General features: G+C 44.7%; 1 protein-coding gene across 3 annotated transcripts in view; it reads right to left on the bottom strand.

Annotated features, from left to right (window-relative positions):
* The window catches only part of LOC113586859 (protein unc-13 homolog C-like), a 153184-nt gene extending 128212 nt beyond the window's left edge, over positions 1–24972 (bottom strand). For 2 of the 3 annotated variants that reach the window (XM_035525331.1, XM_035525330.1), the window contains exons 1-8: positions 24240–24972; positions 16199–19733; positions 11832–11854; positions 10450–10499; positions 8823–8901; positions 6912–6917; positions 6055–6126; positions 1–184 (exon numbers count right to left, since the gene is read on the bottom strand). The exon at positions 1–184 is cut by the window's left edge and continues 36 nt beyond it. In XM_035525331.1, coding sequence (XP_035381224.1) covers positions 1–184; positions 6055–6126; positions 6912–6917; positions 8823–8901; positions 10450–10499; positions 11832–11854; positions 16199–19484 — 3700 coding nt within the window. In that variant the 5' untranslated portion in view covers positions 19485–19733; positions 24240–24972. Of the gene's footprint in view, positions 185–6054; positions 6127–6911; positions 6918–8822; positions 8902–10449; positions 10500–11831; positions 11855–16198; positions 19734–22089; positions 22125–24239 lie in introns of those variants that run through there. The other variant, XM_035525332.1, reaches the window with a different exon arrangement.
* Positions 24973–27198: the final 2226 nt, after the last annotated feature.

Genomic DNA, 27198 nt, shown 5'->3' with positions numbered 1-27198 from the left:
TCTCGTGGCATTTGACGCCACACTCGGAGCAGCGCATGCCCTGCCGGGCGATGCCCCACAGCAGACCCTCACACTCGTGACAGTAGGTGGGCGCGGTCGCCGTCCACACCTCGAAATTATGCGGCGTGGTGGAGGAGATGGGGTAGATCAGAGCCTGCAGAGTCTTACGGAGAACTTGCAGTTTCTGTGGGAGAGAGAGAGAGAGAGAGAGAGAGAGAGAGAGAGAGAGAGAAAAGGAGTGGAGTGCAGGGTGAGGGGATTCAAACACCAAGAGAACACCAAGAGAAAAAAACAAGAGAAAACACCAAGGGGACAGAAAAAGAATATGAAAGGGACAGAGAAAAGAGGGAGAGAAGAAAGGAAGAGTGATAGTGCCAGAGGGAGGGAGAGAGAGGGAGAGAGAAAGACAGAAAGAGAAAAAGTGAGATACAGGTGCAGGATACATTGGTGAAGAAGAAAATAGTCAAACAAATGGAGGCAGAAGAAGAATGAGAACATGAGAGAGTTCAGGAGAACGTCTTCACCGTGAGAAAGTGTGAGTTTAGGGGAACGTCTTCACCATGAGAAAGTGTGAGAGTTTAGGGGAATGTCTTCACCGTGAGAAAGTGTGAGTTTAGGGGAACGTCTTCACCGTGAGAAAGTGTGAGTTTATGGGAACGTCTTCACCGTGAGAAAGTGTGAGAGTTTAGGGGAACGTCTTCACCGTGAGAAAGTGTGAGAGTTTAGGGGAATGTCTTCACCGTGAGAAAGTGTGAGTTTAGGGGAACGTCTTCACCGTGAGAAAGTGTGAGAGTTTAGGGGAACGTCTTCACCGTGAGAAAGTGTGAGTTTAGGGGAACGTCTTCACCGTGAGAAAGTGTGAGTTTTGGGGTACGTCTTCACCGCGTGAGAATTTAGGGGAACGTCTTCACCGGGAGAAAGTGTGAGAGTTTAGGGGAACGTCTTCACCACGAGAAAGTGTGAGACTTTAGGGGAACGTCTTCACCACGAGAAAGTGTGAGAGTTCGGAGGAACATCTTCACAGCGAGAAAGTGTGAGCGTTTAGGGGAACGTCTTCACCGTGAGAAAGTGTGAGAGTTCGGAGGAACGTCTTCACCACGAGAAAGTGTGAGACTTTAGGGGAACGTCTTCACCAGGAGAAAGTGTGGGAGTTTAGGGGAATGTCTTCACCACGAGAAAGTGTGAGAGTTCAGAGGAACGTCTTCACCGCGAGAAAGTGTGAGAGTTCAGAGGAACGTCTTCACCGCGAGAAAGTGTGAGAGTTTAGGGGAACGTCTTCACCATGAGAAAGTGTGAGAGTTCGGAGGAACGTCTTCACTGCGAGAAAGTGTGAGAGTTTAGGGGAACGTCTTCACCGCGAGAAAGTGTGAGAGTTCGGAGGAACGTCTTCACCGCGAGAAAGTATGAGAGTTCGGAGGAACGTCTTCACCGCGAGAAAGTGTGAGAGTTTATGGGAACGTCTTCACCGCGAGAAAGCGTGAGAGTTCGGAGGAACGTCTTCACCACGAGAAAGTATGAGAATTCAGAGGAACGTCTTCACCATGAAATCGTGTGAGAATTCAGAGGAACGTGTTCACCGTGAGAACGTGTGAGAATTCAGAGGAATGTCTTCACCGTGAGATTGTGTGAGAATTCAGAAGAACGTCTTCACTGTGAGATTATGTGAGAATTCAGAGGAACGTCTTCACCGCGAGAAAGTGTGAGAATTCAGAGGAACATCTTCACCGTTAGATCATGTGAGAATTCAGAGGAACGTGTTCACCGTGAGAATGTGTGAGAATTCAGAGGAACGTCTTCACCATGAGAACGTGTGTATGAATCACTCTGGCTTCAGAGCCTAACTGCATTATGGCTTTGAAACAGCACACAAGCTCAGAGGTTTTGTTAACAGGCAGTAAAACAGGCAGTAGCCATAAAACTCCAACTAAATCACTATTTAAACCACTATCAATGCATCGGGATAAAATGAAAACAGTATGATTGACAATTTAACTTCTTTTAAGAAGTTAAATTAAATCAACATCTACATTCATTCCAAAGCTCTCAAATACAACACACCTACATGCAGAACAATCTTCTGGGCCTCAACGCAGATGTATTACTGAATCCCAGGGTTTACATACACTGACCCATCAATCATGAGAAGCTGAGACTGTGTCCTTCTCTGAGGAGGTACTGGGTTATTGGCCTGTTTTATTTTCCAGTTTACTCGTGTGGTCATTTACCAGCGTTCTCCCTTCTAAACTGATCAGAGGGTCAGTACTGAGCTCAACGTGATGGACATTTTATGTTTCTTACGTTTCTTAAACCCAGTAAAATTTGACGAGAATGTCAGAAGATTTAACAGTGGGTTTGGTTCAAGCTCTTTCTTAAAAAGCATACATTCTGCTGAGTTTATTTAGAAACACCTCTGCCCTTAAAGTCATTTGAGTAATTTAAGTTCAGTGTAAATGAAGCGGCTCTTTGTCCTGTATGCGTGTTGTAGGCTAACTCTCAGGTTATCCCATAATATGCCATCAGTGACACTTAAAGAAGAACTCATGTACCCATTTTGATTCTGAATGTACAGACCGAGAGAGAGAAAGAGAGAGAGAGAGAGAGAGAGAGAGAGCGAAGGTGGGGGAGAGAGGTGGGAGAGAGAGAGAGATAGACAGAGAGAGAGGGAGGGAAAGAAAGAAAGAAAGAAAGAAAGAAAGAAAGAAAGAAAGAAAGAAAGAAAGAAAGAAAGAGGGAATTCCTTTTCTTTCTCTCCCTTTTCTGTGTCTGCAATTAAAATGTAAATGTGCTGTGAGCTGCTGTCAGATGAGGCCATCTGTTCTACACTATGGTGATGGTCTAAATGACCTATGGAAGCACAACAGGACCAAATTCTTGGAGAACCAGTAAGCAATATCTATCATTAAAATAAATTACAGAGTTAACATAAATGATGAACAATAAATAATCCACTTTCACTCTTCGTTGTGTCTCATTCTCATTCTCAACTTTCTCACTTGAGCTTTGGCCTGCACGAAAAGATAATGAATCACTTTCTATTCAGAGTTTGATTTGTTGGATACGGATTACTCTGTTTGGTTCTCAAAACGTGGCTGGATGTCATCCAGACCTCTGCAGTCCTCATCAAGGCGTGGTATTTCAAAATCTACTTCCAACTCTAATACACCTGTTTTACATTTTAACGAGCTGAAGAATGTGTGTGATGTGTTTATGTGTGTGGGTGTCTGTGCGTATAGCAATCAGATACAAACAATAAGTAATTATAATAAATCATATTAATAATGAACTCCAGTGGTAGTAACAGTAATTGTGGGGTTTTGAGTTTCTCTGGCAGCTGTTTGGCAACCGCTGAGATGAGATGAAATCCTACAACAATGCGTCACAACTCTCCTGCTTCTCAGAATGCTGATCCTAGACCTGCTTTTATCTTGAGTAATATGACCACCCGGCTGTTGAAAGCCTGATCTGAGATCTACACTCTTACAATTGATAAATACGGCTCACTATCGTCATGGTGCCCACTCGCTCATGGTTGACGTCTAGATCTATGTGATTATCCATCATGCACTCGACATGGCTGCACTTAAAAGGTAATGCCTTAAGCCAGAGCTACACACCTAGACTTTAAACAGCTAGAATCATTCTAGCAAGAGTTTGAAAGCCATTGACCCGGTTTGGCTCGGTCTGGCTCGAGGTACTCATCTGGAAATGATGAATCGATCGTGAATGTCATGTCCGTGATTGGTTGCGTTAAACACTTTTGTTAAAAGTCTTCTGCGGTTCTGTGACCGTGTTCTTCCCCAGCTGACTCCTGCCTTTCTGGTGCGAGTCCTATCTAATGGACCCTCTCCCTCTCCATACAGCAGATAACGCTTCACCATCTGCTCAGCCTACTTCCAGCCTGCTGGATTAACGACACCAGCAAGGCACCTACTCTCACTCAGCTACCGCCAGACTATTTGCTACAGTAAAACCGTTTGGCAGATGTTGAGAGGCTGGCTAGCAACTTCATATTAAACCATATTCTATCACATATATTAACCATATTCTGTCATCTGTATTAAACCATATTATATCCAGTTTGAAGTGTTGTTCACTGCAGCACAACTGTTGCCAAAGCAGCTCTCTGCTCAGTTGAGACTGGCAACACCAAACATGCAATAACACATTTGCTGACTACAGCGTTTTATTTTTCAACAGAGGGAAACAAAAAGGTTTGCATGAAAGAAAAGCGTTATTAATAAAGAATATTAATGTATTAATATTAATGTTATTAATAAGGAATATTAGGTTCCATGAGACTTCCAGGAGTAACAAAACTTCCCTTTGTTTCTGGAAAAAGGAGGAAGGTTTATTTTATTGAAAAACCCAAGTTCTGAAGTAGGTTATGTTGTTCTATATTATGCAGAAATGGGATCTTCTCTGTCACTTTGAATGCTTTTTTACCACATTACCATAAAGAGGAAGGTCTTGGTTTTTTGGTGATACCAATTTCATCTTTGTGCTTGTTTTTAAAAAATCCTCCTTTAAACTTTGCGCTTGCACGTCTCTTGACACTGGAGTAGTAAAACACTCAGAGATGAATCACTGAATTGTCTCTTTCTGGTCCTTTGTGGTTGTATATAAGCAATTTTCCTGACATGAATTCATTTAGTGTAGCTTTCCTATGTTTGATTAAAGTTTACTGAGATGATGCCAATTACATCCTCATCCTGAGGTTATAGATACAGCATCACTGTAATCCTGAAAGACTTCATTACACATCCACTGAATTTAAAGACACTCACCCTGGAAATGGATGTCCAGTACAAACAAACCCAGGAATGCCTGTCAAATCCAAACCATCCTCAAACTGCCTTTCTAGTCCAAACAAACCCAGAATTCCCTACCCAGACTAAACAAACCCTGAATTCCCTACCCAGACTAAACAAACCTGATCAGTCCAAACAAATGCTAGCATGACTGATCCAATACCCAGCCTTCATCATCAGGAAGTTTAGAATCAGTCTGCCATGAGTCAGGCTGCCTTGAATCAATCTGTCCTGAGTCAATCTAGCTGGAGTCAGTCTACATTGAGTCAGTCTGCCTTGAGTCAGTTTACCTTGAATAAACTTGCATTGAATCAGTCTATCTTGAGTCTATCTTCACTGAGTCAGTCTTTGTTGAGTCAGTCTTCATCAAGGTTTTTACCTCACGGCAACTTTAACACTCTTATTTATTCATCGGCTTCATCTGGCTGCAATGCTGAAAGTGAGGGATAGATGTCAGCAGAACAGAGCAGTAATTCTCCTTCTATTGATTAAGGCTCTGTCCTCCTTTCATTGATTAAGGCTCTGTTCTCCTCTCTCACCATGCCAACTCTACTGCAGAAACCAAAGTGCTGTTGTATAATTAAGAGCGGAGTCTCTGAGACCTGAGGGACTCGATCTGGGATCCCTCCGCCCGGCTGTCTGGAGGTGACGTGGGCTTCTGCGCTCAAAGGACAGACTGTGGAGTTATTCAAAATTTTTACTGTCATATTAGTCTTTAAGTGAAGTGTATTGTACAAGCTTAACTGACTCGAGGCTTCAGTTTTTTTTATTTTATTTCATATTTTTGTTTATTAACTCCTCTCCGGTTGGATGACTGGTTGCTGCTACGTATGGAAAATCTCTCATTTGTCACTCTTCACTGAAAGTTTGTCCTCCCCCTATGTCCAACAGCCTGTGGTGTAAACAGAGGTGCTTTGAACAGCACTAGTGAAAAGGCTGATAACCTGTATGTGGATTATCAGTACATTTTGCAAGTATTTTATTATTACAAAAAAGCTTGACCTGTACACAGCATTGTTACTGGTGTGAGCAATACCATACAGAAACACAACGTGCTGAATTGCAAATACTGGATATTGACAATTGTGCACAACATAACGTTTTCACGTGCATATAGGTGTGCATGCACCCAAATCACAGTGAGATTGGCACTTGTGCACATTACATTAGTGACACACAGACGCTCTCCATTAAATAGTGATGGGCTATTTGTGTGTGTGTGTGTGCGTGTGTTTGTAGTACTTACGAGATCCTCGTTGTTCAGGGTGGATCTGGTCACAAGTGCAAATGAAATGCCTGCCTTTCGAGCAGCCAAAGTCTGGTGAGACAAAAGAGAATCACTTATGAAACAGGAAGGAGTGGATAGAGGACAGGACCAGTCAGACAGCTGCCACCAGTCAACCAGCTCTGACACGCTGTGCATGAGTTCAGTGCACCTGCACCAGTAAGCAGAGCACTGGTGCAGCGTGGGACCAACCATGTTTAACATGGTGTCTCATCAGAGCAAAACATTCTACTAAACTCCTTTTGAGAGAAGTGTTTTCTGTCTAGTCTATATTCATGTTACACTGTTTCATTACAGTAGCACAATGTTAGGATCGTGAACCTTTCTGAGTCATTAATGAATTCATGTATTTTCTGACCAATAACTATAACCCCTGGCCCCAATGGTTATAACACCTCATGCCCTGCTGCTTGTTAGAGGAGATAAAAACAGAGGAAGCTGAATGACCACTCAAAACCCTCACATGTGACTCCAGATTTTAAAACCTTCATGTGTGAATCCAGACTCTAAAATCCTCAAATGTGACTCCAGATTCTAAAATCCTCACGTGTGACTCCAGGCTCTAAAACCCTCACATGTGACCCCACACTCTAAAATCCTCACATGTGACTCCAGGCTCTAAAACCCTCACATATGACTCCACACTCTAAAACCCTCACGTGTGACTCCACACTCTAAAATCCTCACATGTGACTCCAGGCTCTAAAACTCTCGTGTGCAACTCCAGATTCTAAAAGCTGCTAAATAAGCTATTAGTGATGCATTAAGATGCTTTAATTTCATTAGTAGAGCAGGACCAAGGCAAGGCAGATACTTACCAAAGCCTTCGCCATTCGGTGAGGAAGATGGGAGAGAAAACACAGAGAAGGCTGGATTAATGAGAGAAAGTGTGGACAGGGCAGAGCAGACCAAGCATTTGGTGTACTGGTGGCCATGTCTGCTGCCATGCCATAGAGTGACTGAGTTTCTCAGGAGCAGAGGATGCATGTCTCTTACGCAGATCCTTTAAGACTGTCCTCCGCTGAGCTGCTTAATTCATGCATTACATATCAAGTTTCACTCATGCTTTTTAAAATGAATTGTCCTTTTTCGTGAATCTCAGAAATGAGGGCCTGTGTAATATTTCTGCAGTCTGCTGCTTCTGCACGTTTGACAACTACAAACAGACGAAGCACGTGTTCACGTGAAGTCACCTACTGAACACTGAGCACACCTATACATGGAGTTTTATGACTGCTGAAGAGAGAGAGATGGGGACAAAGAGACGAAGAGAGGAAAGGAGAGAGAGAGGGAGAGGGAGAAAGAGAGAGAGAGGAGATGGAGAGAGAGAAAAAGAAAGAGAAAGGAGAGAGAGAGAGAGAGAGGGAAGGAGAGAGGAAGGTGGGGACACAGATCAAGGTGGTGGGCAGTAAACCACTGTGGAGTTGTGCAGGGAACAGAACGGAGATGCCGGCCCGACAGCTGACAGTCCTGGATTTGTCTTTACCATTTAGCGCCTGCTGTAAGAGCCAATCATGGTAAAGACCTGGAGGGTTTAAAGGTGCCTGTAAGCAGGGGGAGATGTGGGGGCAGGGGACGTCCCACCTGTACATGAACTCCGTGTGTTTATGTACGTTTTCAGGGGTCAGCATGCACCGGAGTGGCTGAGGGTTGCTGCAGGCAATGCGGTGAAAGGAGTGTGCGGATGTGCCAGGCTAGATATACTCTTATGATAGGTGGCAGCCCGAGTCATTATGCCCCGCCCACTCCCTGACCACGCCCATGTGACGGAGTGTTGCTCTGAAGCAATCGCACAGCTACTAGGGACAGTGGTAGAGGCGAGAGGCGTGATGGGAAAAGCTCAGACAGGACTTCATCCGCACTACCACAGCCGGTATTGCTGCACGCCACTTTTGCATGATGTAATAAAACAAACATCTATATCAGAAGTCAATGAAATTCTTGGATATATTTTTGGGTGGAATTGTCAGCATTTCACAGTTTGGCTTCTTTTTTTTTCCCCACAACCTGTGCGGTTTTTCGTCTGCAACTCTTTGGCGGGGGTGCCGAGCCTTTCTGAAATGAGTCTGGGTTTGGGCTCACAAGAAATCTGACAACTCCCTGAAAAATATCCCCCATATTAAATATGGGCCCACGAGGAAACAGCATATACAGAACACGCAAAGGAGAAACAGTAACCCATACTTACCAAAACATTGTTGGGTTTTTATATTTCATGCAAGATATGGACAAATACAGCATCAATGTTTGTCCTTTCATGCTGAATTAAACACTTGCAGTGAATTAAATTAAGTAACAGAAGTTTTCCTTACAAATTGACTACATAGTCAAAACAAGCAAGAAATTGGATACTCGTAAACCGTATCAGATAAAGCCCCAAAATAACACTTGTAAATTTCCTTAAGATTCTAAACAATGCAAACTAAAATCCAAAACATATATGCTTTTTACATAAAAACTACTTGTATATCATGATCAGAACAATTTTTTTCCCCTCTATGTAAACCTCTTTGATTACAGGCCTGTCAGGGAGGGCCAGAGCGCTGATTAACGCAGGGGGTTCTGGACTCCCACTGCCCGCCAGGTTCAGGGTTGTCCTGGCCCAAACGCCTGCTCCAGAGTGGCATAACCAGCTGAAACACGGACGGACCGTGCAAGCCCGAGACTGTGGACCCCCCCCCCACACGACATCAATCACGCTGGTCTGTATGCCGGAGCAGGGAACTCACCAGATCTCGCACAATAGGCACTGTCCTCTTGCGTCGTAAATCTGGCATGCTGTCAATGCCATAAAGAATGCTGCCAGCCCTGGGGAAGCACACAGATTTGGAGACTATTAATATCATAATAATACTGCGTGGTGTAAGACATTATCCAGCTGGAAAGAACCAGGATGATTTACAGGAGTGGCAAACAACAAGGATAGGCACAGAGAGGCAGGGAGAGGAGCTGAGCTAAGCACACACACACACACACACACACACACACACACACACACGATTCATAATTCTATGTGTTGATAGGTTATTTGTTCAGACCTATATTTTATTTTAAGTTCACATTCAAGTCTTCTGAACTGACTGTTTTGGACTTTCACTGCCAAATCAAAGCAGTGTTTTTAATGCTTTGACTGCTTTGCTGTGTGTGTGTGTGTGTGTGTGTGTGTGTGTGTGTGTGTGTGTGTGTGTGTGTGTGTGATAAATGGCCAACACAGAGCTTTTTCTGCTGTGTCATGCATGGAGGTGTCAGAGGACCCTGAACTGTCACTGCTTCCATACAGTTCACTTCAGCTCTCCTACAGATCCTTCACCTTCTTTCATCTCTCACTCTCTCTCTCACACTCACACACACACACACACACACACACACACACACACACACACACACACACACACACACACTCACACACACTCACACACTCACACACACACACACACACACACACACACACACACACACACACACACACTCACACACACTCACACACTCACACACACACACACACACACACACAAAAACACATCCCCCCCCCCCCCACACACACACGCATCCACACTCACACACTTGCACAGACATACACACACTGTATACTATACACTGGACCGAAAAACTATGGGACAAACATAAGCACTTAAATACTGCAGGCCAGTTACATCTTAAAAACCATATTATCATGCATTGATACAGTCTTATACAATCTCAGACACATGCATACACACTTTCTCGCTCTTTTACACACCCACACACACACACTCACACACACACACATATATATATATATATATATGGTGCCTGTGACACAGATGACACACACACACACACACACACACACACACACACACACACACACACACACACCATGATGTGGTCATTAAGCTACTCTGATGCTGCTATGCTAACAAGATACACTCTAAAGTCTTAAGACCCCTCAGGGTGTGCTGCAGAGAGCTAGGAATCCATTAAGAAGCTTCAGATGGGACACATATTAAATTCATGTGATTAAGTTAGTGATGCTTGGTGCAGCTGGATCTTATATACACACTGTGGGGTTAATAATGCTTAACTTCAGTAATGTTTGAAGATCCCATGTGTAGGTTTTGTAAGCCCCTATAGAAAGGTTCAATCATTCATTAAGAGCCTATAGATAGGTTCAGTAATACATTAAGACCCAGTAGATATTTTCAGTAATGCATTAAGACCACTATAGATAGGCTCAGTAATGCATTAAGACCCTATAGGTAGGTTTAGTAATGCATTAAGACCCTATAGGTAGGTTTAGTAATGCATGAAGACCCTATAGGTCTTATAGGTCCTATGGATCGGTAGGTTCTGTAATACATTAGACACTCTACTCACCCTCCTCCACTTAGCCCTAGTTTGGCTGGGTCCAGGATGCTTCCACGACCCTACACATTAGACAAGTATCACTCTAACACATGAGATAATGCCACTCTAACATATGCCACTCTAACACATCAGATAATGTCACTCTAACATATGTGTCACTCTAACACATGAGATAATGTCACTCTAACATATGTGTCACTCTAACACATGAGATAATGTCACTCTAACATATGTGTCACTCTAACAAACGAGATAAGTGTCACTCTAACAAATGAGATAATGTCACTCTAACATAAGATAATGAAAACATTGTTTCAACTCCACGTCAACATCGCCTGCACCAAACATCTGATATGAGCAATACTGATCTTGGAACAGCTGCTGTCTTTCATGTAATATTCATTAAGATATGCATGGCAAAATCTGTTACCAAATTTTCACTTGTGCATCTAGGTTAACATTTATACATCCATGCATGGTCCAGGAGCAAAGTATATCTCCACAACATGCAAATGTTGGACTGAACACACAGTTGCGTAAATACATACACAGTAAACATAAAAAGCATAAAACATAAAAAATATCAGCTCAGCAAGCACTCCTATCAAAGAATAACATCACTACACCATGCTCACATAGATAGAACTTATGGTAGGTCTGGCCAATGAGAGTGCAAGGCAGGCTGAGAACTTAGGCACAGTCTAGCCAATGAGAGAGCAAGGCATGCTGAGTTTCAGAGGGCTCTGGGAGCCTTCAAGCATGCCTGGAAGTCCCGCCCACTGCACTGTGAAATGACCATATAGACTGCAGAGGAAATAGCTCATGCCACTGAAATTAAAGACTTTAGTGTCTGTATTCATGCTGATGCTGTGTTTGATGTGTGTGTCTGTGTGTGTGTGTGTGTGTGTGTGTGTGTGTTTGTGTAGACTAAAAACACACACAGTCATTATAGAAAAAACCACCAAAAGCTTCCTTCTCTGATGGTGCATTAGGGCATCATCAGCAAGCCCGACTCACACTGGGTAGCAGCAGTATAAGATGTCAGTGGCATCCAGGCTCAATCAGGACTGTGTCCATGTCAGGACTAAACCCGACGCGTCCGTGTCGGGACTAAACCCGACGCGTCCGTGTCGGGACTAAACCCGACGTGTCCGTGTCGGGACTAAACCCGACGCGTCCGTGTCAGGAGTAATCATGGAGGAATCAGCATGCTATTGGCCTTTCTGTTCTAGGAGCCAAACCAGAAATACAGCACATAGCATGCAAGACGGACAGAGAGAAACCCAGTAGAACACACACACAGACACACACACACACACAGACACACACAGACACAAAGACACACACACAAACACAAACACACACAACGGCCAAGCAATAGTGCTGAAAACCTGTGCCTCCAAAGCTGTGCTGTCTGATGGTGGGGTGAGCAGAGAGAAAAAAACACAACAAAATATTAGAAACATCAAAATATTGGTAATGTGAGGAATGCCTTGATTTATTTATAGCCACAGATTACACATTTTTAAAATTCAGGTTAATCATACACACACACACACACACACACACACACACACACACAGCCACAGCTAAGAACAAACTGACAGCCCCAGTAACTGAAGTCAGAGGTGTGCCTGTGTCGTGAAATACATATAAGACACAAATAGCCATCTAAGGCTTTGAAACCATGAACCTCAGCCAGCATTAATTGGTATCAGACATGAGTCAGAGCTCAACTGGTATCAGACATCAGACAGAGCTCAACCGGTATCAGACATGAGTCAGAGCTTAAACAGTATCAGACATGAGTCAGAGCTCATTATTCGCTTGGTAAAGAGAGCAGACTGGCAACAGCATGCGTGAATCAGATTGGTCAATATGGCAAAGACAGCGAAGCATTAATCAGACTGGACCTGGTCAGCCCTCTTCGGTCAGTGCTACCTTTAAGTGTCAGCTAAAATTCATATCACTGAATTCACCATAGCATCTTATTCATTTGAACTTGATTTCTGATTTCTGATTTCTGATTTCTGATTTGAACTGGGCCACAGGGAAGATCAAGCCCTCCTTCACATTGAGGGGCTGGGTTAGGGTTTGTCTTCTATCCTGTTAGATTGATGATGGGATGGGAGCCATGAATTTATTTACTTATGAGCATTAAAAGCATTAAATATAATGTTTAGTGAGTAAATATACAAATTAATATATGCATGCATTTCTTCAAAGAATATATAAATAGGGAATAGTTCATAAATGTTTATATATATATATATATATATATATATATATATATATATATATATATATATATATATTTCTTATATATAGATATTTATATATGTTTTTAATATATCAAGCTAGCAGTGCTAACACTATTTCTCAACCATCACTGGGCATGTTACTCAATGTCGGACTTTTTTAGGTTTGTGACGTTGTCAGTCAGTCATGTACATTATGATGTTGGTAGTGGTAATTTGGGGTGAGATCATACTGTTAAAAGCTCCATTAATCACTACATGCAGAAGCCGAGTGTCCAGACAGGACAACAGCTGTGTATGTAAAAGCCTACAGGGGAGTTAAGTGTATTGGACCAGAACCAATACTGAACCAGTCCCAGAGAGAACAGAACCAGTCTCAGAAAGGCAGCCTTGAAAGCAGGTGGGTTTTGAAATCATCCACGTGCCAAAAGGCTAACGTTCATCATTAGATTTTGAAGCTCCTGTCATTTTCAGGTCAAATGCTGAAATATTTTTCAGAAGCTAATAGCACTCACAATACCCTCATACATGTCCGATGAAGCACAGTGTCAGGGCATGACCAGCTGTTATAAAGGCACATTGTCCAAAAAATGTCGATCTGTGATCCACAAAAAATGTGTAAAAGTTCCATAATGGCTTCACAAGCAAATCTATGAAACACGACTTGCACCAAAGAAATATCTCCAGAGTGTAATAGCACAGAGCAGATGTTGTATAGTTTTTATTGGCTAAAATATTGAATTGCAGTGTGAGTGATGTTATGATAGTATTCTAGGGGAAGCCGTGTAGGTTTCCATGTTATCTTAAAGCAGTTGGCTCTTCCTCATGTGGATGGTTTCAGCTTCCACCTTCTTCCTTTACATGGGTGGTGACTTTCTCCTCCAGCTCCTGCCGTTTCTTTGACCAAAGCAAAGACCCCTCTGCACAAGGTCAAGAGGTCACAAGCTCCACCCCTCCTCTTACTGATCTGGTTCTTAAGCCTCCAGGGCCCTTTTTTCTTGCAGTTGACTAATGCAGGTTCATTAATGCAGTGCTGCTGAGTAGTACACATCACCCTGGACAAAGAGAGAATCTGTGCAATAGAGTTTGTGATTGTAAGAGTTAATCATGTCCATTGCCATCACTGTAGCTGAGGAAAAACAGAACAAATGAAACTGAATCAGAACAGCGGTGTGTGCAACAGTACTGGTCTTGCATGCATCTAGTGTGTCTGATGGAAGGTGATGGGTTAAGGCAAACTATTGCCAGTGGAAAATCAATCAAAAAGCATTTCACTATGTTAATGGATTAGTAGCCTATGGGCCAAAAAGGACTCTAATCTGCCATGGCCACTCAGCTGTACCTGTTGGAATGAACTGTTTATGTGCAAGTGGTTCATGTTTATAATGTGATCTGGAAGCATCCTTCTGTAATCGCTAACGCCACAAGCATACAGATCAAGTACATTCAACTGTGTGGCATTATATCATGAAGACCAGGCATTAAGAAAGAACCACTGGTTTCCAACAAAAATGCAACATCATATGAGAGATCACAGTGAAAAGAGAATAGTGTAGAAATAGTGTAGAAATAGTGTCAAAACGAAGCAACTGGACACTGTGCTGTTTCTTCAGAAAACCCACAAGAGCCACAAAACAAGACTGTAATAAATATTCTATGCAGGATTGGTCTGGTTAGCCCTTGGCCTTGGGAGCTTCAATAAGCTTGTGAATACTGTACTGTAGTGGTGGAGAGAAGACTTGGCAAAATGAGCAAATCTCCCAAGACCTTCCTGCAAAAGGTCTTTAAACCCTGTTTTTAATGCAGCTGACCTGACAGACAGCATCCACAATACTGAACAATTTCACTTCTCCTTCCACCTCCCTGTCTTTGTTTGTCTGTCTTTCTCTCTCTCTCTCTCTCTCTTACGATTTGTCTCTCTTTCTAGGTACATCTGTGAATGAGCAACTTTTTTTTTTATCTTAAGTTACTGAAAAGGACCAAACTGGAAATAAAAGAGAACTGTTACCAGAAACCAAGAGATCAATATCCAAGTGTCCAATCTCTTTCTTGCACTCCACAGTGAATGATTCCCAAAACCTCAGGGTTTAGCATTAATCCTATTAGGATTCAAACTATCTTGAAATTGGATTTAAACAAAGTATACGTACTCATTATAATAATTTATAGCCAATTAATAGATAAAGTAATTACCCATGTAATTCATAATATTTAGATTTGAAATGAATAAACCAAAGCTTGGACCTTTAGTTTCAAATTCAGCCCGCAGTCAAAAAAAAAAAAATGCTTGAAATTGAACGTATGTATTTGAACAAAGATGATAAATCCTGAGTGAACTGCATTACCTACTCCTTCAGTTAGTCCTGGGGGTGGACAGAATTGCAATTTAATCACCATGCAGTCATTATTGCTAAATGAACATCTACATATGAAAATCAGCTTTTGAAGAGTTAAAAACTGTGAGCACAGGAGAGTTTTATTATGATTCTTTCGTTGCTCTAAAATGGAAATTGACTAATTATTGGGTGCTTAACGAGTTAACTTGAGTGTATCAGACCAAGCTGTGCCATGCTATGGCCTTCCAGCCTGGGATTTGGGAGCTGTATTCCAGCACTTCCTGCCAGGGCACAGAGGGACCAGTGTGAATACACTTTTCACATCTAGGTCAAGAACTTGTGTAGAGTGAGCAAGGCAAGGCAGAACTTCCCCCCATGCTCTGCTCATGTGTAATAAATTCTTCACCTATCAAGTTCTCTACCATTTGCCTCTACAATGAGCCAAAAATGTATAGTTCGCTGTTTTTACATGCTGAGTCGTTAGCCAGCACTTGCTTGCAGATACTTCCTTTGATTGAGCAACACTTTCATCTGGTAATTAGCCACCAGACTGCAGGACAGATGAGCTTTCCTGGTATGAATCTCGAAATCAACATCATAGGAATGTTGCAAGACAACTGAATAGAATGAGTGGGTCTGCACTACTGTTGTTAAGTCTATTTTTATATTCGATCAGTACTGTTTGTGAAACCATTCATCTGTGGATTGGAAACCCTGACTGACAATGAGACCAGATAAAGAATCAATCAACATCTGTAAGAATGTACCTCAATATCAGAAAACTCAGTATAACCTGAAAATCAAACAGTGATTACTGTTTAACCTTTCCAAAATTTCTACACAATCTGATCTTAACAGCATTACAGAACCAGTCATAATCTATGTATGTAATTTAATAATCTCTAGGAATCAGATTTTAACCCTTTATGGGGATCTATTGTCTCTATTGTCTGTCTGCTTTCATTAATACATCCTAACATTCCCACCCTGGCCCATACCCCACCATATTTACACCAGGAAAATTGCTAAATTCCTAAAACAAGAGGGACTCTCCATTAAAGTCATTATCACAGGTCCATTGTCTTTATGACATCATAAAAATAGCATGCACAAACAGTTTTAACACAAAATGGAACAAATGATGTGACATTAGCAAACCCATACCTCCAGCAAGAATCTGCTGCTCCAGTTCAGCCATCTGCTTCCTGTATGCCCTTAGGGCCGCCTCTTTAAAGGTGGGCCGAATTCTCCTCTTGGGGGCCGGCTGGTCCACTGCTACGGGAGTTTCGGTGACGTTTCTGTTCTCATCTTCCTGAGGCGTAGTCTCTTTCTGCTCATCTGCTGCTTGGGTCTGTGCACTGTCCTGTGACTCTGCCTCCACATCTTCTTCCACGTCTTCTGCTGGTTCAACGATTTCATCAATGTACTCGACCACGGCCTCATACTCCACTGTGTCCTCCATCATCTGGTTGTCGTCACTGTATTCTTCGTCATACTGCTCATCAAGGCTGCAGTCGTATTCCAAAACCAGGTTCCCTTCTTGCGAAATGTCATATTCTTGACAGACTTCATAGTCTTCGTCTTGGTACTGTTCCTCTACCTCATTGGCGTTAGTTCTGTTCTCCAGATTGGCCAGCACTTGCTCCATCACTTCAACATAATGTGTCTCACTGTCCACAGGTTGCTCATTAACTTTTTCCTCTTCATCCGCTTTGTAGTAGAATGGTTCCGTGTAGACGTCAGAGTCAATGGTGGTGCTGGAATCATTGGCTGTTGACTGGGACATGGATCTGAAACGGCCCATGAAAGAGGACGTGCTAGGCTCTTCAGCAGGGGCACTGGTGCTTTGGGAGCCTTTATTCCAGACAACTTCTAAAGCCGATTTGGCTCTTTGCAAGGTAGACCCGAAACCTCCAAAGCTGAAGGTTTTCTCAGACAGGTCTATGCTCAGCCTGCTGCTCCACGATTTTGGGACCTCTTCCACCTTTTCGGTTCTGATCTCACTCTGGCTGCGGTACATAGCAGAAGACTTCTGGTTTTGCTGAAAGTGATTTCCCTTGACCTCATGTCGTTGCAACGTCTGTGGGGCTGACTCTGGTTTGATGTGGCCTTTAGACTTTGTCTTTGGTTTCTTTTCTGGTTTAGGCTCTGGCACAGGTGATAGCACAGGTGATGGTACAAGTATGGGTTCTATCACAGCTTCAATTACAGGTTCTGTTTCAGGTTCTAGCTCAGGTTCAGGTGGTGGTTGGGGTTCTTCTTTGGGTTCAGGCTGAGGTTTTAACTCAGGTTCAAGGAGAGATTCAGCCTCCATGTCAACTTCTTGGGTTGTCTCAGGTGTGCTGTCAAATGTCAGGAAGGTCTCACCCTCAAACTGCAAATCCACCTCAAGGCATTTTGTAATTTTTTCAGGGAAACCAGGGTTAGCAGCAGGGTCAAATGGGCTACTGATCTCTGAAACTAAATTTTGTTCAGTTGAGGCATCTAAGCCTGAGTCAGCACCTTGTTCAAGGTGATGCCAGTCTTTCCAAGGTGAGAGGTCACCTTGCAGAGAGAGCTGAGATCCACTATAGTGACTTCTGTCCCCTGATATACATACCACACCGTTACTGACACCACTGTCAATGGTCTCTGTGGTTTCAACTTCATTGTGTTCCACGTATGGAGGGTTGTCCTGACTGAAGATTTGACTGGGTGGACTTGCATACCAGGAAGAAGCCATGTCTTCCTGTTTGCGTTGCCAGAGCTCCTGATCTGAAGAAGAGAGCAGGGAACATCCGTTGACTCTGCTGAAGTACTGGCTCTCAGAGAAGTCCTCAGAGTACGACTGGCACAGTTTGGAGCAGTCCGATTCGGAGCGACTGAGTTTGGGTGTGGAGTAGTCACTCTGGGAGAGCCATCCAGGAGTTATATCAGAATAGTAAGATTTGTTTTGCTTGTCATCATAAGCAACATCGTCAGCGTAATGCACAGAGTACGCAGTGTCATCTGCAGACCGCCTGTGATCGTGGGCCTTTTTTTTGTCTGACTTCATTTTCTGAGGTGGTTTGGAGACAATTGCATATTTGTTTTTGTTTAACTCATCCAGCTCTTTATCGCTATCCATTGAGTCCCAGTCCTCACTCTCTGCCTTGTCTTTGGAGGCAGCTTTAATGTCCATGCTTTCATATGTCTGGGAAGAGCTCATTCCCTTATCCTTTTTGTCTTTGGACTCATGTGCAAGACTGTCGGTCGAAATGGATATTCCAGTGCCTTTAAGCTTATAACATTTTTTCAAAACTAAATCCCTGTCTTGGGGAGTTGAAAAAATAACTAGGATAGGGCGAGGTTTAGCATTTAGACATTCTCTCTGCTGCCCTAACCGATAGGCAAGTTCAATTTTAAGTGTCTTCTGTGCTTCAACAAAACCCATTTTCTCTTTCAAAATCTGATAAATGAGTTCCTCTGTTCTCTCAAACTTCTCCTCAGGCACATGCAGGAATCTCAAAGTAGCTTTGTTGGTCTGGTGGCTAATCTGTCTAATGTAGTCATGGATATCTCGAGTCTCTCTCCTGGACTGCACAAATCCAGAGCGAAGCTGCTCAATTTCACTCTGCACCACCTCCACACTGCTGGAGATCTCATCGATAGAGCTTTTGAGAGCATTAACATGCCCCCTCAGCTCTGAAAGCTCTGACTCAATCTGGCTGATTCCCTGAAGCTCTTTAAAGATCATCTCCATGACATCCTGGGTCTGACTAATACAACCTGTGGAGCTGGATCCTGGCTCCAGGGTTTTCTGTTGCCGTGCAGCTCGATCCAGAGACTTGCTCCGGATGCCCAGAGTCTTCCTCCAGTTGCTGGCCTCTGAATCCGAAGAGACACATTCCTGGCTCTTCTTCCATTTCCTCAGCTTTTTCAGGGCACCTAGTCTGAGCGTGTGCAGACTGGTGCGTTCTCCTCGCTCACCCTCTGAACTGCCATCAGAGGGCGCCAAACTAATCATACTCTTTCTGTTCCTTCTCACTGGCATGGTGTAAGCTTTTTGTTCATCGAACCTATGGACAAGTTTCGCCTCGTTTAGAGAGTCAGAGTAAGTACTATTAATAGATAATATTTCGTGAAATTCATTATTGTTCAATGGGAGAGCGTTCTTTTGGAGTCCATTAGCAATTGCAACACGGTAACTGAACGTGGGAGAAAGAGAAGAGCTGTTGTTTTTACTGTCGTCTTCATCAAGAGATAAGTTGCGTGCCGATGAGCATCTAGATATCTTCTTAACTGTGCTTTTCAGGCTGGTGGAAAGATTCGTGTTGGTATTCCGAGCGTGCAGGTCGGTGGACGAGTTACGGTCTTTTTTGTTTTCGCTACTCTCTTTCTTCTTAGTGGGATTTGCCAGTTTCTTTGTAAACATTCCTTTGCAAATCCTAGAAATGTAAGACGATAGCTTCTTTAGACGGGCGGAAACCATGGAGAGCAATATTTCATCGTGTTCTCACCACTCCAAATGAAGTGAAGCAGAACTGGTTTCAAATCCAGTGGTTATCAACAACGAGCAGGCAAAAAGCACATGAGAATTTTGAAAGTCAACCCTGAGGGATGGAAATGAAAAGGTCTAGAGAAAAGCTGCCCGTAGAAGCAATCGTGCCAATCCAAAAATTTTGTTCATCCTTAAAGTGGAAAACATCCAAGTGCTTTCTTCACATATGTTGTCATTTTTCTGGAAAATGAAGTAAAATATCATGTTACATACAATAAATGTATCATAAAGCATGCATTTATTAAAATCAAGAGTTAATTTACAATATTTGATCATATTGCCGAATTGGCAGCTCATTCAGATTAATACAAATATAATGTATTAGATACTGTGTGTTCTTCCTTGGATATATGAAATCTGAATGAAGACATGTAAAATTTAGAGACAAGAATGCAAACACAGTTATGCAGTTTCATCTAGAGCAGAGATTTCTTGTAGCTAGTTTACAGTTTTGTTTTTTTTCTGTTCAATGGCCATCCAGACTCCTGGATTTTGTGTAATTTCCCATGGTGTGTACACTCAGCCTAAGTAATGACCAAATGTGCACATCAGATAACTTGAAAACACAAACACACACACACACACACACATGCACACACACACACACGCACACACACACACACACACACACACACACACACACACACACACACACACACACACATCAAAACAAAAACAAGTAAATAAACAAAAAAGACAGTTTTGGAGTACAGTACAAGGCCCTCCTGAAATCTGACTCTGCACCATGTGGGCAAGGGGAATACATTTTTAGATCAATAATTCAGCAGTTAACGGTTTTACCTGCGGCCCATGATACTCGTGAGTGATAAATTAATGGGTGATAAATTAATGCATTTCATGCACCTGAAAACTATTTGATCTGTTATGGATCCCTCAGGAAAAAAAAAAAAGATATTTAGATAAAATAGAACTTCGTGAAATGTGCAACTGTCTAATCAGCATGTCTGTATGCAAGTCCATGTATAAGAGTGCAAGAGTGTGGTTGTGTGTGCTTGTGTATAGCTGGCTGCAGACCTGCTGTGTGCTTGTGTATAGCTGGCTGCAGACCTGCTGTGTGCTTGTGTATAGCTGGCTGCAGACCTGCTGTGTGCTTGTGTATAGCTGGCTGCAGACCTGCTGTGTGCTTGTGTATAGCTGGCTGCAGGCCTGCTGTGTGCTTGTGTATAGCTGGCTGCAGACCTGCTGTGTGCTTGTGTATAGCTGGCCCCAGACCTGCTGTGTGCTTGTGTATAGCTGGCCCCAGACCTGCTGTGTGCTTGTGTATAGCTGGCCCCAGACTTGCTGTGTGCTTGTGTATAGCTGGCCCCAGACCTGCTGTGTGCTTGTGTATAGCTGGCCCCAGACCTGCTGTGTGCTTGTGTATAGCTGGCCTCAGACCTGCTGTGTGCTTGTGTATAGCTGGCCTCAGACCTGCTGTGTGCTTGTGTATAGCTGGCCTCAGACCTGCTGTGTGCTTGTGTATAGCTGGCCTCAGACCTGCTGTGTGCTTGTGTATAGCTGGCTGCAGACCTGCTGTGTGCTTGTGTATAGCTGGCTGCAGACCTGCTGTGTGCTTGTGTATAGCTGGCTGCAGACCTGCTGTGTGCTTGTGTATAGCTGGCCCCAGACCTGCTGTGTGCTTGTGTATAGCTGGCCTCAGACCTGCTGTGTGCTTGTGTATAGCTGGCCTCAGACCTGCTGTGTGCTTGTGTATAGCTGGCCCCAGACCTGCTGTGTGCTTGTGTATAGCTGGCCTCAGACCTGCTGTGTGCTTGTGTATAGCTGGCCTCAGACCTGCTGTGTGCTTGTGTATAGCTGGCCTCAGACCTGCTGTGTGCTTGTGTATAGCTGGCCCCAGACTTGCTGTGTGCTTGTGTATAGCTGGCCTCAGACCTGCTGTGTGCTTGTGTATAGCTGGCCTCAGACCTGCTGTGTGCTTGTGTATAGCTGGCCTCAGACCTGCTGTGTGCTTGTGTATAGCTGGCCCCAGACCTGCTGTGTGCTTGTGTATAGCTGGCCTCAGACCTGCTGTGTGCTTGTGTATAGCTGGCTTCAGACCTGCTGTGTGCTTGTGTATAGCTGGCCTCAGACCTGCTGTGTGCTTGTGTATAGCTGGCCTCAGACCTGCTGTGTGCTTGTGTATAGCTGGCCTCAGACCTGCTGTGTGCTTGTGTATAGCTGGCCCCAGACCTGCTGTGTGCTTGTGTATAGCTGGCCCCAGACCTGCTGTGTGCTTGTGTATAGCTGGCCCCAGACCTGCTGTGTGCTTGTGTATAGCTGGCCTCAGACCTGCTGTGTGCTTGTGTATAGCTGGCCCCAGACCTGCTGTGTGCTTGTGTATAGCTGGCCCCAGACCTGCTGTGTGCTTGTGTATAGCTGGCCTCAGACCTGCTGTGTGCTTGTGTATAGCTGGCCTCAGACCTGCTGTGTGCTTGTGTATAGCTGGCCTCAGACCTGCTGTGTGCTTGTGTATAGCTGGCCCCAGACCTGCTGTGTGCTGTTGACAGGTGTGATAAACAGAGACCGTGTGCGTCACCTGTATGTGTTGCACCTTCAGGTCTTCCTTTCCCATGATGCGCCTCTAACACTCCACCAACACGCTGCACCAGCAAATCACAGTGCAGTTAAAACTATATACTACAGCAATAACACATTGTTCTCATGCTCTGAACACAACATTTATCTTAAAAGGAAAACACCAGGTGAGGTCATTCATTGGGTAATCCCATGTGGGTTTCTTCCCGTAAAAACACAGGAGGTTGAGAATTCTGATAAAAGCCCCACAGACACACTATACTAATCTACTAATACAGACTACCCCCAACAGAGCACACTAACACAACTATAACACTACACTTATCACATTGTCCTAATGCAAGCTTGGCCATTATACCCAACATACTGTACGTAAAATGTACTTTACTAATACAGACTACATTACTACACCAAATGAGTTGTACTAAAATGGTTATAGTATTTCATTAACCGCTTGCTACTCATAAAGCCTATAAAAGCCATTCTACTCTTCACAGAACAGTGAAATACTACAACAATATCTCACAAAACACACCCTGCAAAGTAAACCACAGTGGCAACAGCTCCGCTGTATTACAATGGATAAGCACGTATATTACTGCCCTATACCACTGCATCATACACTTCTGTTTATGAGGCATCTGTCAATATTTACCAAATATAATAGCTTGAATTCCCCAGCTGCATGTAACTTATGGCAAAAGTGACAGACTGCAAAAGTACAAACTCCGGAACACACTACGTGGGAATAGGGATTTAAATCCCAACACTCTCCCACACGCTGAAGGGTATGCAGGCAGGATCCTGGACCCAGCTTCTCTGTATGGATGATTTCTATAAAGCACTTTATGAAAACACGTGTTGCAAAAAGCACTACACAAATAGATTTGATTTTGAGGTCATGTTTACCATGCTGTATATAAAACCCAGCACAGTGTGAAGTAGCTTCTACACATTACAATTACACAGTCGGAAAACTGCCAGCAGTGCGCAGATATTGAGTATGCCATTCATGAACGGAGTAAAACCATTTTACATCTACTCCAGAACTAACCACATATTTCAAGAAAAATGTTATACTGTGGGAAGGAGGACAGTTACTGCCACTGCTGTGCAAACTTAATTTAAGACCAGTCAAATCAATTTGTTTATCTGTTTCATTCACAGTTCTTTCCTGAATGAAAAGGAAACATTCAGATTTATTGTACTGACGGTTAAGCAACAGCCCCAATAAAAGCCCAGATTACACTGACAATATCACCCCAGATGCATATCTAAAATGGCAAGACAGTGATGGCAGGGGTGAGAGAGAGAGAGAGAGAGAGAGAGAGAGAGAGAGAGAGAGTGAAAGAGAGAGAGAGAGTGGGTGAGAGAGGGATAGTGGGTGGGAGAGAGAGAGAGAGGGAGAGAGGGAGAGTGGGTAAGAGAGAGAGAGAGGGAGAGAGAGGGAGAGAGAGGGAGAGTGGGTGAGAGAGAGAGAGAGAGGGAGAGTGGGTGAGAGAGAGAGAGAGAGAGAGAGAGGAAGAGGAGCCCCACCCACTTCCACAATTACGAACTCTGGCTCATCTTCCATTCTGCGCTCACTCTCCTCCTCCTCACACTCTGATCTGTTCTCCGAACCACTTCCATGAATTAACCAAAATAGCCATGGCTGAGCTGGCTGAGCGCAAGAGCTCAGCGGTGGACCCTGGATGGGCTCTGGCATGCCTGCCAGGTGCGAGCGCCTGCTCGCTCGGGGCATGCGTCAGCGCAGGCTGCGATGCTCTCCCAGGTCACACGGATTGGGGAGGGGGGGGGTAGCCCCAGCTGAAGGTAGTGTGGCGCTGGAACAGAGCTGCTCCGATGAGCCTCTCTCTCTCGGTCGGTGGGAGAGTCGCGTGTATGCGAGCAAACACGGGACATGCCCAGACCAGCTGGGCTTCACACGCGAGTCCAGCAAGTCCGGCCACGCGGACGCGTTTCACAGGCACACAGGATGAAACAATGGCTGGTGTCATTCCGGGACAGCCGCGATTCCAGCCCCAAACGTTTAGGCGTCCTAATAATTTAGGCAAGGCTTCAAGTGTAGCGCTTATAAGGAAAGCGAGAGACTGAAGCAACAAGAAGCAAAGGGTGTCGTCAGTGCACAGGTAGAAGGGCAAAACTGCGTACCTGAATTTCAGACGTCTGGGAACGGGGAGCGATATTTCCAGCCACGGGGTGATCTAGGAAGCAGCTGCTGCAGGATATCACGCCAAACCACTGAGCTGTCAGCTGGGGCTTAACAGAGCATCCTCAGAGCAGACAGATCAGGGGAGAGAGAGAGAGAGAGAGAGAGAGAGAGAGAGAGAGAGAGAGAGAGAGAGAGAGAGAGAGAGAGAGAGAGAGAGAGAGAGAGTGCGTGCCCTGCGCGTTGCTGTGAGCGGATGGAGACGGGAGTGCGGTGTTCCTCCTTCAGCTCCTCATCCTCGTGCTCTCGGCACCTTCCATCCTTTCACTCGCTCTCTGGCGTCGGCGCTCCGATCAGCACTGACCCAGAGCGTCGGGATGCACGAGCACGGCGCTCCGAATCAAGGAGCCGGCGAGGTCTGACTCCCCCACTGTGTATCTCTCTCTGTCGCTAGCTCCAGTCCGCTGCACTCCTACTCAGACTCTGTGTCTGTGTCTCCCTTTCTCTCTCCCTCTCCTCCTGCAGCAGAGCACGGCAGGATTCCCGCGGACGATGTGGATGTGGCGGGGTCAGAGAAAGCCCCCCTGCTTGGAGGGGTCGTTACGCGTGCATCTGGACGTGTGTGCGTGTGAGGTGGGGGGGCCGGGGTCAGCATGAGCTCAGCGCCCGCCTGTGTGCGCTCTCTCTGGGATGAGGGGAGGGAGTCAGGAGGAAGACAACACCCTCACACCTCTCTCTCGCTCATTCACTCCGAGAAATGTGCTGCGCACCAGTAGCAGCTAACCCACCGGTACACGTGATGCTGGGAGAGACAGAGAGAGAGAGAGGGAGAGAGAGGGAGGGAGGGAGAGAGAGAGAGAGAGAGAGAGAGAGAGAGAGAGAGAGAGACAGAGGAAACAGGGCAAAAGACACAGTGAGACGGGAGCAGAAAAGCGGATGAGAATGTGCATGTTTGAGAGGAGGATAGTGGGACAGTGTGCATGTGCACGACTGTGTGTGTGTGTGTGTGTGTGTGTGTGTGTGTGTGTGTGTGTGTGTGTGTGTGTGTGTGTGAGCGTGCTGACAAGAAGAACCTACTGTACTGGCACAGTGTCTAGCCACAGTCATGGTCTCTCACACGGACACACACACCCATACAGCCGCTAATAATGACCAATATCTGATTCTCTCTCCACATTCTCTCTCACTCCCCTACATCCGCCCAGGTAATTATACCCCACTATAGAACACCACCCATAAGTGCATGGAAGAGTCTCTAATCAGACATGATAAAGTACCACTGTATGTCTTCTAGTCTGCCCATTATACAACCTTTTAACTATTGATAAAACATATGTCATATGTTCACTTCATGTTCACATTTCTGTTCAGCAATAAATCACACTGGTAGCCATAGAACATTTAAAAGTGTGTTTAAGAGCGCACTTTCAAAAACTCAGAACCTCAGCAGTTTCATCCTCAAGAATGCTGTCATCTAAATTACCACTGAAATCCAGAACCTCTTGAACATGCGGTGTACATTCTGGGCACGGTGTGGTCACACAGACACAGCATTCAGAATTCAGCTTATAACTGAAGAATATATGTGATTCATTCTTCATTTTGAATGAGACTGAACACCCTGTGTGTTGCCTTTCGTGCAGTATGCGGTTTTGTTCTCAGAGGCTCTGAGATCTTCCTCAGTCAGAGTGCTCCGCTCCGTGCACGCCCGCTGAAAAGCTCTGGAAACCGTACACGTGTCATGTAGACCCTAAAAACAGACACTAATTGTCTTGCCTTCCAACAAAATTACATTTTCGCTCTTTCGCTATCTTTTGCAGGAGTGTTGGGGGAGGGGGTTTTAGAGAGAGAGTAAGGGAGAGGGAGAGATGGAGAGAGAGAGAGAGAGAGAGAGAAGAACCAAAAGCAAGGGAGGGAGAGAGTTGTATGGCTCTTGTATGCCCCCTAAAGGTGCAGTGAGTAAGTGGCATTGAATCCCATCGTAAAGAAGTCAAGGATGCTCATTTATCACTCCCATTCACACAAACACACGGAGACTAACTCAGCTTCTCTGGAGGTCAATAGATGCCAGACAGACTGCAGTCTGCACGGTGCTCACCTCAATAATTAATAATTAGCTACTTCAGCATGCCATACTTCATAAGGCTGGGATACGCAACCCTGCTCTGGGAGATCTAGCACCCTGCTGACTCAATCCCAAGACCTCAGACTCTACCTGTTTGCAGATTTTAGTGCAATCCAACAATATAACACTCCAACCTCTGATATCCAGATGCTGTAGAGGATCTTAAATAACTGGACAGGATGTGCTGGGTCAGGGTTGGTTGATCTCTACAGGGCAGTAGGTCTCCATAGGCTGGAAGGTCTCTACAGGGTGGTAGGTCTCTACAGTATAGCAGGCCTCTACAGGGTGGTAGGTCTCTTTGGAGATGGGAATCTCTTCCAGGTCGTCTTCTCAGTAGCAGCTGGCCGTGTGTGGTGGAATCCGAGAGCTGGAGTGAGGAGCGTGAGTCCTCCAGAAACACAGGCTGAGTCTGGAGGACGTCCACGGCCCGTGCAGACATACGCTCACATTATTGTAGAGTCAAAGGAACTGGCTGCTCTGACTCACACAGGGACGATTCTGTTCCACTGTGTCTTCTGTCTTTGGCTCTTCTTTCCTTCTCGGTCCTGACAAAGACCCACCAGTCCAAACTTCCTCTCATACTTCTCCTCGTACTCTCTTGGTCTCGCTCTCTTTCTCTCCCTCTTTCTCTCCTATCGCCCTCTCCCTCTCTCTTTTCTCTCTCTCTCCCTCTCCATCTCTCTCTCTCTTCCACTCTTTCTCTCCTTCTATTACCCCCCTCTCTTTATCTTTCTTTCTCTCCCTCTCTCTCTGTCTCTCCCTCTCTCTCTCTCCCTCTCTCTCTGTCTGTGTCTGGATGGTTACCAGTATCTCTCTCCCTCCCATTGTGTCTTTTT

The sequence above is a fragment of the Electrophorus electricus genome, chromosome 4 (assembly GCF_013358815.1).
Source record: "Electrophorus electricus isolate fEleEle1 chromosome 4, fEleEle1.pri, whole genome shotgun sequence".
NCBI classification, from domain to species: domain Eukaryota; kingdom Metazoa; phylum Chordata; class Actinopteri; order Gymnotiformes; family Gymnotidae; genus Electrophorus; species Electrophorus electricus.
This window is presented reverse-complemented; position numbering and strand designations above follow the sequence as displayed.